The 12738-nt window shown below is 37.3% G+C and overlaps 1 protein-coding gene across 3 annotated transcripts in view; it reads right to left on the bottom strand.

Annotated features, from left to right (window-relative positions):
- The window catches only part of NCKAP1 (NCK associated protein 1), a 78687-nt gene that overhangs the window by 22372 nt on the left and 43577 nt on the right, over positions 1-12738 (bottom strand). For all 3 annotated transcript variants that reach the window (XM_075180488.1, XM_075180487.1, XM_075180489.1), the window contains 6 exons: positions 12336-12392; positions 11012-11108; positions 10167-10273; positions 9648-9780; positions 7333-7414; positions 5402-5460 (listed from right to left, as the gene is read on the bottom strand). In XM_075180488.1, coding sequence (XP_075036589.1) covers positions 5402-5460; positions 7333-7414; positions 9648-9780; positions 10167-10273; positions 11012-11108; positions 12336-12392 — 535 coding nt within the window. The remainder of the gene's footprint in view (positions 1-5401; positions 5461-7332; positions 7415-9647; positions 9781-10166; positions 10274-11011; positions 11109-12335; positions 12393-12738) is intronic.

The following is a 12738-nucleotide window of genomic DNA, read 5'->3' as shown; positions in this document are numbered from 1 at the left end:
CCAGACTATACTATAGATCTTAAGATTAACAAGATCTGATATTTGCATGGAATGTGAATCATTCCCTAATCAATCTGTACATAAAATATTGGTCATTAGAAAATAGTCCAAGGAATACCTCTTTTGAATTTAAAGGAGGCTATTTGCTATATCAATTTTTATAACATTAAGGGAAAATACATGTATTTCCCATTACCTAAAGCTCACATGCCAAGCACAACCAGTCACAGGTAAGACAGTAGCTCCAATCATAAGGTTCTTAAGGCACATTAGACCAATTTACTTTGTTTAGTCCTCAGAGTTTTTAGTTATAATCTCAATTGTGTCAGGTCCTCTTTGAACTATTACTTTTGCAAATCAATTTAGGGTAATCTTGCAATCTACAATATAAATAACTCACCACCTTAATATTGCCTATACTAGTATGGGCTATACCAGTGTTGGCTAACCTGTGACACTCCAGGTGTTGTGAAACTACAAGTCCCAGTATACCCTTCAAGCAATAAGTTGCTATATATTTGTGAAGCATGCTGGGGCTTGTAGTTTCACAACACCTGGAGTGTCACAGGTTAGCAAACACTGGGCTATACCCTAAACATTAGGGAGCATAAACTCTGCAGAGTTTTATATGACAGTCCCCAATTGTACTATTTTCATCTGTTATATAGTTATTTATTCTCCAAGCTCATCTTGGAGGAATCTACCGCCTATTGCTTTTCATTATATGTTGCACCCAATCGGTCCTATATGCTTGTTAGGTGCTTCATACATTATGTGGCCCCATTTTAAAGATAATCGGGACAAGCTCAATTGAAGCATCAAAGAAAGTAAAACTCTACCAAAGCTTCAGAACCCAGAACGTCCAAAAGTAACAGCAAATAAGGTTTCTAAAAAAAGGTAAATGAAAAGCTAATAAAAGAAACAGCATGTATCTTAGAGAAAATTGCCTTGTGGAAGCCGGACTGTTGTGTTCATAATTACATTTTTCTTGTAAACATTTCGCACATAAGCACTGCCAAGCTGGTTATATATGCTAAGACAGTCTCCGATATCACCATCATCATTTATTTATATAGCGCCAGCAAATTCCGTAGCGCTTTACAATTGAGAAATATGTATCAAAGTAATTGGGAAAGACTTGAGTTGACGTTAAACACACATAACTACCTTACAGCATAGAGTAAAAGAAAAGCAGACTTAATCCTCAAGAGATCGCGGGATAAAAACATAAATATGACAGGCCAACCAGTTTATATTTGTTAAAGAGGATTGTGTTCACCGAAAAGATTACCTGGCTCAGGTAGTGATTTTAAATCGACCTCTGGCACTGGAATGGTTACATAACAGGGTTCTCTAAGTGGACTATATTTAATGCAGAGGGAGGCTGTAATGAACTTATATCATGTACTGAAAGTACAGAGGGAAGAGCCTACTCTCTCTTTAAACTAGTAGGCAAAGAAAAGCAACTGGATGTGTCAGCATGAAAGACGATACAGATTTAAGAAATGGAACATGTATCGATCATGGTAGATGCAATCAGAAAACATTTACGTTACCAAATGTGCATTATTTAGGATAAAAAGATACTCTAGTCTATACTTTACAGGAATGATTTGATAGTATTGAAAATATTGAGTCTAAGAGAAAATAGAGGACCTGTTGGCAAATAAATATTTTTTTAAAAATTAAGAATTTCATTGTCTGAATCTACCACAGCTACACAATCTATCATCAGCCTGGGCCCCTCCAGCTTTTCAATGCGTTAGTGATCAGCATACTGTACAAAACCTACTAAGAAACCCTGAGATTTGACTTCTGTGGGGATTACAGTGCCATTGTTCAAAGAATAAAGCTCAGATTTTGGGTTTTTTGCTTTTTGTTTTTTTTAAAAAAAAGCAGCTTAAAAAGACGTTTGGCAGACACTTCTGATGAAAATTCCTCGGCTTTAAGTTGCTCTGTATTTCATTTCGAGCAGCTCTGAATCTGTTAAAATGCTCTCTGCGGATTTCCATGACTCAATCCGAGTGGGATGTTAGGGTTTGTCAGCACATCTTTTGAAGCATGGTTTCACCATTATCTCAAAAACAAAGACAAAATGCCCAGATAGCTTGACTTTAAAGTGGTTTATTTTTTTTTCCTCCTTGAAAGAAGACCGAGAAAAGGCCGGCTTGTTTTTGTTGAAACTATTATGCATTTTGATGCACAGCCTCCTAGCTTCCAGGCCAAAAATAATACAAGCGGAAGCCATTCTGCAATCATCAAAGCGTTCTCAGGTCAGAAAAGACAAAGTACTATTCAGCTACTGTTGCACAGATGTTAGTGCAATTCTTACATTCAAGCTCCAGCCAACATATCTCTGCTTCCAAATCTGGCAATCATTTTAATGTCTTACTTGTAAAACAATGTGCGACATTGAAAAAAAAAAAAAAAAAAAAAAGAAGTGGTTCTTCATTCCAATTTAACGTGGGACAACTGGAGCCCATAACTCACTTTCAGTATCTGTGAAAAATTTTCTTAAGAAGAAGATTTAGGGGAATGGGGGTAGATGGAGGGAAATGTCCTTGCGTTACTATGTGACAATCAGGTTTTTGGCAAGGCAAGTGTTTTTCTTGGACGGGTTATGTTTGAACAAATGAAAACAGTGCCGATAACTGGAATTAGGGGGTATCTTATTTCCCCTATATTATCTCTGAGCATTTTTCCACAACGGTGCAAAACCAACAAACCGTATACAGTGCAGGTGCTTCATGGAAATAAAAGCTATACACTGGCTGGATCTCTGTCCGCCCATACACAGACAGAGCTACATTAAGAGAGGTCACATGCCTGCATACAAGGTGCAGACACTGTGCGACTAGCATCAATCCCATATGGGCAGCACAGTGGCCTAGTGGTTAGCACTTCTGCCTCACAGCACTGGGGTCATGAGTTCGATTCCCGACCATGGTCTTATCTGTGTGGAGTTTGTATGTTCTCCCTGTGTTTACGTGGGTTTACCTCCGGGTGCTCCGGCTTCCTCCCACACTCCAAAAACATACTAGTAGGTTAATTGGCTGCTATCAAAAATTGACCCTAGTCTCTCTCTCTGTCTGTGTTAGTGTGTGTCTATATTAGGGAATTTAGACTGTAAGCTCCAATGGGGCAGGGACTGATGTGAGCGAGTTCTCTGTACAGCGCTGCAGAATTAGTGTCGCTATATAAATAAATGATGATGATGAAACATCTGATGGTTACCCATTACATGGCTATCACAATGTGCTGTGTGTTTATGCACAAACATGAATCAATTTAGGGTCAATGGGGTCTAAAACGGCCTAATTAGCTATCCAAATGACAGTGCAAACTATGTTTTCCAATAATTGTCTACACAAAATCAATTACCGAGGCCACTGTTCATACTGAGCAGCTTGGTGATGCCTAGAACGACACCGCAAGACTGTGCCTGCAGGTTTCTATGCTACTTTTGAAAGTACCAGTAACTATGTTAAAATGTAGTGTCCACAAAAACGATATTAACTTATGCCAAGATTTTAAATTGAGATTTTTTTTTCATAACTCTAATAACACATTCTAATTTAGTGTTCAATTGCAAAGAAAACTGGAGAAATAAAATCCTCTAACAAGTACAATTTCAGATGGCACCTTATAAAGGATTTATGAGGAAGTGGTTTCCTCCGAGCTGTGTGCTGCCACAAATCATTTACTGCAGGCTGAGAAGAGCAATTGATGGAGGCACTGCAGAACAGTTCCCTGCTGTTCAGCTTGTAATACAAATGAACAGTACTCTTTTGAGAGAAACATTAATCTGACATATATCACCCAGAAATTAGACAGTAAATATTGCCCACAATGTCAAACTGAACCTGTTCCACATACTAAAGGGTTCTGCTTAAAAGACCTTTTCAGAACTTTGTGGCATCGTAACAAATCTGCATCTGCGTTTCCAAGAATTGGGACATTTGTGTAGAAATCATTCTCAAGGGTGTCTATTGCTCAGCAATTAGTGTTATAAAAATGTGGAGAAGTAAATTGTATAACATACTGGATAATGGGAACGTGTAATTTACATATATGCTTGAACATAGCTTTTCTTAGATACGCGGTTTGACATGATATAGGCAAAATATCCCAACATGCATAAATATCTTAATTTATTGTTAGAATAAATGTCGGTTTCTAAACAGAAAAGCTTAAAGTGATTTGCCTTCATGTTATTTTTTTTGTAATAAAAGGTCACCAATCTTAAAATACTAGTTTTATAGAAAGAACTACAGATTAATATTCACAAACATATACATAAATATCAAGAGCTCGATATGTTTTCATTAATGTGGAGGAGAAATATTTCCAAATGTACATTAGTCTTTCAATCTATTTCCAGCAGAGACTGAGGAGTATATATTTCTAAACGGCAGGCTTGAAAAAGTGGAGATGTTGCCTATAGCAACCAGATTCTAGCTGTCATTTTGTAGAATGTACTAAATAAATGGTAAGTAGAATCTGATTGGCTGCTATAAGCAACATCTCCACTTTTTCAAACCTACAGTTTAGTAAATATACCCCCAAGTGGCTAATACCACAGGAAAAATAATTTGCTATGATGCAGATAATAAGGCTATGGGTATTTTTAAAAATACATAAAGAATAAAAAATGCTTTTTCATACTAGATTCACTAGCGTGTTCACATAAGTAAATGTTTGTCTTTTTGTAAATATGAGAAATGTTTTCAGTATAAATGGCATGTTTTATTTCATTCCCTTCTCCTGAAAACAGTACATGTATAGTATTAAACAAACAGATCTCAATTCAAAAGCAACAGATTTATAAAAGCATTGTATTCAGTGTAAAGGAAACCTAATTATTATTTTAAGCACATAAGCAAGATAGAATCAATAAGCAGGAAGTGAGAGTATGACAAGTATACGCAGTGGCAGGGCCAGCGCTAGCCATGAGGGCACCTCTGTCCACTGAGAAGCTGGTTCCTACCTTGGGAGGTGGGGGGCATCCTTGGCTGCTCAGGTTGGGGATGTGACATCATAGCCAAGAGCCAGATTCTCAATGTAATCCTAACATGAAGCAGCTGCAGCATCACATGTAAGAAGCTGCTAGCTGATGCTCAGTCACGTCAGTGGTCAGCACTCTGTGTGGCGGTGCAGCAGAGACATTACAATCACTGGATGAGTGACATTATGTCATTTAGTGTTTTAGGCACCCCCTGATCACTGGTGTCCTAGTCAACCGCCCAATTGTAGTGCTGACCCTGCAAAGTGGCATCATAATATAGAAAAAGTATTTGCAATAATTGGCTTTAAAATAAAGTATAAAACAACCTGCTATAAGTGTCCTTTGCTCCTGACAATCAGACAAAATCAAAACTTCTAAACAAAAACAAACAATTACCTGTAATCTAAACCAATCCAATCGCATTCCTCTGAAGTCAAAAACTTCTCCATCTTCAACTGGGAAAAACAAAAAACAAACAAGTCACGGAATATTCAATATTCACTATGTACATCCAAGTACTCATCTATGTTAGAGACATTTTTAGATAATCTTAAAACATGGACTTCGCAAAAGGAAATTGAAATTACAAAAAAGAAATAAAAATAATGATTGTGAAAACAATTGAATTGTTCTTAAAAAGTATGCAAAAATAAATTATATAATATATATACACATACAGTCTACACTACAGGGTTAAACATCTGCAAACATGACAGCATACGTAACTCTTAAATAAACACAGCTTTGTGGTTATCACAGTAACATTGTAGCATAAAGTTGTTCTAGAGCAATGAAGTAGTATTTTAATACACTCCAGGTATATAAGTATAATGTATGAATATGCTGGGTGGTGTGCCTGGTTTGTGCATATCTGGCTGTAAACAAGCTTAAAGTGTAGAAACAGGCATTTCTGAGAATTCACCATATCAATATCTTATTCCAGCATCATTTCAGAATATCTCCATAAAAGCTTGGTTGGGTTAAAATCGGATGATTGGAAAGGCCATGAATGATGGAGAACATCCCTGTCATACTAATCAAAACCATTGGACGAACACACATGCTTCGCGATTTGAGGTACAGTCATTCTAGATGCCCCTTCCATCAGTAAAGAAACATGGGATGAAGATGATCACTCCATACCATAATAAAGTAGTGATTAGCATTAATCATTCCTTCTAAGGAAATGACTGCACCAAAACCACTACATTACAAAACCACAGAAACCCTTCACTTTTGGAGACAAGCATAGAGTTCTAGATCAGTTCCTTAGGTTGGTGCCACATGTGCACTCATCCATTTGTCGAGAACAGGGTGAAGGATAATTCATGACCATACGACGTTCCTCCATTGCTTGTGCTCTACTCAATTCTGAATTTGCATATGTGCATTGACAGGTGCGATGCGTGGTTTATGCACTGCAGCCCAACTATGCTATCCTGCTCTGAGAACTTTGATTAAACAGGCAGCTCATGCCACTGGGTGAACGGACCTGCAGCTGTTTGCCTCTTTTGACTTGCATTTCAAATTAATGTACAGATATTACGGTCCTGAAGTATTTATTTCTGCCCATTGTTTGCCCTGATGTAGTTCTAGTCTCACACGAACATTACCTTAAATATAGTTGTTCATGAAACATTAGCAAGTGGAGTTATCTTGGTGACAAACTACTGCAACAAAACAACCACTTCACTTTTAAATCACTTAAGTATCCTCTAACAGCCAAGCATGCCAAAATTATAAGCACCAGGGGAGTCCCATATGACCCAACCATGCCGACGTGTTATTTACTTAAATAAGCTCCTAATGCAAAGCAGGTTTCATGATTTGTTAACACTCCATGAGCACGTTCTCCTCACCAGGGATGATGGGGCACACTATTTAGCGCAAATATTGCTACGCACTTTAGATTAAACTAGAGCCATGCAAACCAGCTGTTAAAGAGAAGCCAGCTAACACCTGGGACATTTTACAGCAACTGCAGAGAAATGAGTCTAGCATCCGATTTAAAGCAAGGGCAAACAAAAATACAAAACAAAAAAAACCGAGACAAACATATATACTAAAACTAACATTTTAACATGTGAATAATATTTTTAGTGTATTTAGTGTAATATTTAAGTGTTTAGTGGTCAGAGAATTAGCTATGCACTCAATCACCTCCAGAGTAATGTCCTACAAGAAGCCATAGACTGTTCAGGAGAAGAATATACAGACAGATCAAACAGGCTGGTACAAAAGTTATTGCTGCAAATGAAAGCGTGTCTTATATCACAACTGAATTTACTTTGTGAGGTCTACACAGCTTCATTAATATATTGCCTTACCCTGTTTTACGCTCAGGGATGTCATCGTATTTACAAAAGAGGACATGATGATCGATTCATCCTCAGGGCACACAGAGAGATTCTAGGATGACAAGACAAACATTCATGAAGGACATTATCTTCCATACAACTATCAGAAAGTAAGTTTAGCAATCTCAAGTTATCTTCAATACGTACCAATCTAGTGTAAATAATATTCCTGTTGCAGGGTTCTCCTCTAAAAGGAGTTATAAAGTCAGCTTGCAGGGCTTATTTTGTCCTAAAGTGCCACTGTACAAGTCTTTATACCATAATGCCTTAATATTGTCCTACAGCCCTACAGTAAAATCTTAATCAACTGTGATAAACCTCAAATATAACAGCTGGTATATGGCTGGGAAACAGTGGTGCAGTCCTAAGTCCTTAAAGGCTTTTATCACATCAGATGTTTGAAGCTGCTCTGTTGTCTATTCCCAAGACGGATCCTAGTAGGACTTCCAGAAAGTGTCCAAGACTGTCACATAGCTCTCATTTTTGTTCTTACCATACAATCCCATTTTTAACTGTCCATTTTTCCAATACATTACTATACTTAATATAAAATATATATATATATATATATATATATATATATATATATATATATATATATATATATATATATATCTCTCTCTCGCACAAGAAGATTGAGACAGGATTTCAGCAAACAAAGATTATTAAGTTATTGGAGGGCATCAATGCAACACAACAGAATCTCATTCTATAATCAATACACAAAATGTTCAAGCAGTGTGGTGATTCAGTTTGAGGCACCACTGACATGACCCCAGAGCTCCCTCTAGTGCCTATCAAGTGTAATTCTGAGAAACCATTTAATGAAACATTGCTAACACAATTTAATAAAAATTCTCTTTAATTATTTAATGAGAAAAAAAATGCTTTAGGACAACATTTCCTAACATTCAAAAGGATTCGCAATACATTGGAGAACTATTTGGGCCTAGCCTATGTTCTACAAAATACAAGAGTAGTGATGTTCAGCAAATCATTTAAGGAATTAAAACAAGATGTGAGAATAGTCTAATTTAAAACAAAAACAATTGGATGAAAAGTGCATTTTTTTTGCCACTTTTTTCTGGCACTGGCACTTCTACATTTCGAGCAGTGAGTCATATACTTTGCTCAATTAGCAGTGCATGTTCCCACTTCTCCTGTCATAAAATGTAATCAGTATCTACACCAACTGCTTAGTTCTTGAACCACTCCGAATGTCATCTCAGCTGATCTGTAGCATAACGTCAGCTCATCAGTTCAGAAACATGACAGAAACAAGCCTGAGCAAGTATAATTAAGGATGTCAATAATTCAGTATGGAAAGACTCCACATGACCTTTTAATGAATCATCCATTTCTCTGTGGCCCTCACAATTCCCAGCACCTTTTTCCCGGGTTATCCACCTGCCTGCTTTTTTTGCCACCTGGCTCTTAGAGCCCATCAGAGTCCTATTATAATAGACTAAACCATTGTTTCTCCTATTATAACAGGCACTATAGCCAGCAATGTGTGTTAAACCACTGACCCTCCGTCGGACTTTATTGTCCACAACTGCCTGTTTTATGATTGGTTAAACATTTTTCATTATTATTGCACAGTATTACAACTGCCCCCACCCGGCTGCTGCTTCTTAATGCCACCTGGCTAGCAAAATTTGTTGGGGAGAACACTGTGTCTATGTTCTTATTGAACAATCCTTTATGAAAACGCTTCAATTGGTGCCTGTAGAGATGTCTGTTGACCGCAGCAACAAGCCTGAAGCTGACAAAGTACAATACAGAAATGAAAGTAAACTCCTGCATTGTGGATATGAGTAACACCAACTTTTCTTCAGAAACCTGTTTTCTTATACACTCTAATATGTATTGTGACAGACACCTTGCTGATGACACTCAAAAACAGCCAGCTAGTCCATCATCAATCACCCTGGCCACAGGAAACACAAACCTTTTAAACTCTAAGCACCAACCCAGCTCTAGTCTGATTGACAGGTGTCAAACCCATGACTTCCTACTCCCGAGTTTGACACCAACCCACATAAAAGGTGATCACAGGTATCTCTTCTGCCTGTCTACAAGGCCTCATCAAAGCGACACCCTGGACCCTGCTACGTCTTAGAGAAAGTAAGCACACAACGTAAATCGTAGTATTAACTGAAAATATTTTCAGATTCATCTGAAAAGTATTTCATGTAGTTATTCTACAGCTACAAGTACTTTTATATACCCGTAAAATAGACTATTCTCTACAGGGGATAAGGGTGAGTGTTAGAACTTCTTACCTGTACCAGCTCATTTAGAACCACTGCATCAAAGCCAGACAAATACTGCACATAGTATCTCTGCATGACTGGCCCGTACTTCCTGACATGTGCTCGCAGTTCTTCCATGTAAAATATAAGTTCCGCTATGTGCCTGGATGAGACATGCAGACAGGAATTACTTTACGATTGAACAGAAAATGCTAAAGTTCAGGTTCAGATAGAAAGTTAAATAAACTAGTTTGCTAACATAAATAAATATATAAGGGGGTGAATAAGGCCTAATGTAATACTACATTCATCATGATGGTTTTGTGTACACTCAGGACATTTTTTACATTTTCAGTGTGTACATAACCAACAGTTTAAGATAAGTAGATTTCTGCAAGTAAAATAGACCCTATAGGGGTTCTTCAAGCGAACTATTACTTTCTATTATCAGTTTTAACTACATTTTTGTAATAATCATTAATGTTTATTCTATGAAATGGAATATTTATAAATCAATAAGGCTGCTGAAACACTAAATGTGTGACTCACTTATCCATGAAATCATCCGCAACCTTCTTTGGGATGTTATCCGCATGTCGAAGCAGCCAAATGATTTCATCACGAGCAAACGATAGAGCCATGAATACAAAAAGTGCCTACAGAGAACAGGTTCTGGTTATGAGTCATTCACGGTGTTCACAGAACAGATTCGCTACTGACTGGAGATAGGACAAGACCTTGCTGCTCAATTCCTGACACCTAGCAGTGCTCTTACCAGTGTCATACATCAAGACCAGGTAACAAGAGGTTATAGTATTTCAGTAGCAACATAAACATTTTTTTATTTTCTAACTTCATATCACTCATTCTATTATGGTAAAAACATTTGAGAATTTAAGCTTTAGTGCAATATTTACAGTATTTTAATTATATTATTTTAGTTGAAGTCAACGTGTAAAATTTTTTGGAGGACAACTATGAAACTTAGAAAAGGGATGGCGGAGTGTACGCATTAATATTTTTTATTTTAATTTCAAGGTACCTTTAATTAAAATCTTTAGCCCAAATCAGTACAGCATCCGTTTCCAGGTAAACCATACAGATTTATTTGAATACAAACATGAAATTGAACTCTTAGAAGTATCCTTTTTGAAATTTCGTGGTTTGTAATAAAAAACATTTTAATAAACTTTTTAAGTATTTATCTGCTTGGCAGCTTGTGGTACATAAATACTCCCTGATTATTTTTATTGCCAAATCAACATTTACCCAGAAAGAAGAACACTGCTAGCCGGGTAAAGTTTTACAAGTTACTTTAAAACAATTTATTTGACAAATTAATTAACCTAGTCTAACGAATAACAAATTGTATAATAAAGTTTCGTAGTGCATACCTTGGGTCCCAGTAATCCTGGCTGGTCAGAAAGGACAGTAGCAAGTTCTTTTAGGGCTGATCTTAAGAATTTGCGTCTTTCTCTATGTGTTGCGCCACTAAATGAAAAAGAAACTTAATACATTTACATACAAAAGGAAAAACAAGCCAGTTCTGTACAAACATATGTTTAAATGTTTTAGATTTGCGATCAGAACCAATGTGCAATCTGGTCACACACACACAAAGTGAACACATTGGACAAGATCCAGTGGCCCAGCCCAAGGCGATCTGCTACTTTGGTCAGAAGAGGACTAGACACGCCAGCTCATAGCAGTTTCAGCTGCAATCTTTCAATCTCATTTACCAACATGCCCAATAATGATCTGATCAATTTCAATACAAATATCAGGCATTGCGGCTCTATTCTGGCCACGTTACCACATTGGGCTAAATGACCCATATTGCAGTGCTTGGTCAGCATGTGCAACAATTGTTTTATAGCTGGTCCCCGCCACGCAAGCTGATTGAACTTCACATGTTTATATATTGTATTAATAAAGACAATACTTTGATTGTTCTACAAGTCAGTAACTGGTTATACTGAGGAGTAATCACCAGTAGAGCTCGATTCTGTAGACCGCTGAAGTGTAGTAAAACTGAGTTTGTGACTTTTCTTATGAAGGTACAATGCAGAAAAGTTACTTAAGAACATTTAATATTCTTCATACAGTGGCAACTTGTTATGCAGCACTGTACACATCTTTATTTCAATGAAGACCTGTCCCATTGAAGCTTACAATCTCTACCATAGACACACTTGGCCAATTTAGTCACAAGCCAATAAATCTACCTGTATGTTTTTGGGTCACAGAATGAAACCAGAGTACCCAAAGAAAACCAATGTGTGCATGGAGAGAACATACAGACTCCAAGCACTTAATCTTCTAGCCAGATTTGAGCCCAAGCCCCACATGATGTAAGGCAGCAAAACTAATTACTAAAACTAAATTTGGGTGAATAGATTTAGATGTTTTCATACACGCTGGGAGTATACATCGTCACGGCTTCCTCCTTGGCATAACCAAAGTAACCAATAACCAACAAATCGATGCCAGTAGCTTGGAATACAGTCCCAGAGCTCAGCAATGCAGAGCTATACATTTGCCCTCACAAAATGAATCATGACTCATAGGCTCCAACAGGACAGTGCTCCCAGAAGTTTACAAAGAAAGAGCTTTCTAACTACGCATGTCTGTGAGACATGTACCATCAATAAGATCTATAGAAAATATTTTAAGGTTCATTAACACTGCAATTCAGATGCCTTTATAATGGTTACTTACGCATGCGATACTGCAGCTTCTTTGCACTCTCTGATGTCATTTATTCGCTTGTTGTAGCTGAAAACAAGAAACATGACAGTTGACTATATTAGGGGGAAAAAAATGCGTAAAAGAAAACCTTAAAATGCAAAAATGTACCCACTTCCCATAAGCACCCGTCCAGCCAAGAATCATGGGAGCCGAAGTGAAACTGGGTAAGTACCCATATACTAAAACCACAGTGGTTTGAAGATAAATGAGGTATTTTTGCATGAAGTTCTACATCAAGTGTGAGCAATTAGTTGATATTCTTGCAGCTTCTTGGGCTACCAAGAGCATCAAACCTACACAGACAATTTGTCACTTCCCCTGTTTAACATATATGCGATTATATTTTTTTCTTATAAACTATGGCATTTTGTCG

Source organism: Mixophyes fleayi, chromosome 7 (genome assembly GCF_038048845.1).
Source record: "Mixophyes fleayi isolate aMixFle1 chromosome 7, aMixFle1.hap1, whole genome shotgun sequence".
Lineage (NCBI taxonomy): Eukaryota > Metazoa > Chordata > Amphibia > Anura > Limnodynastidae > Mixophyes > Mixophyes fleayi.
Note: the sequence above shows the minus strand (reverse complement) of the source record. Positions and strands in the feature narration are given on the sequence as shown.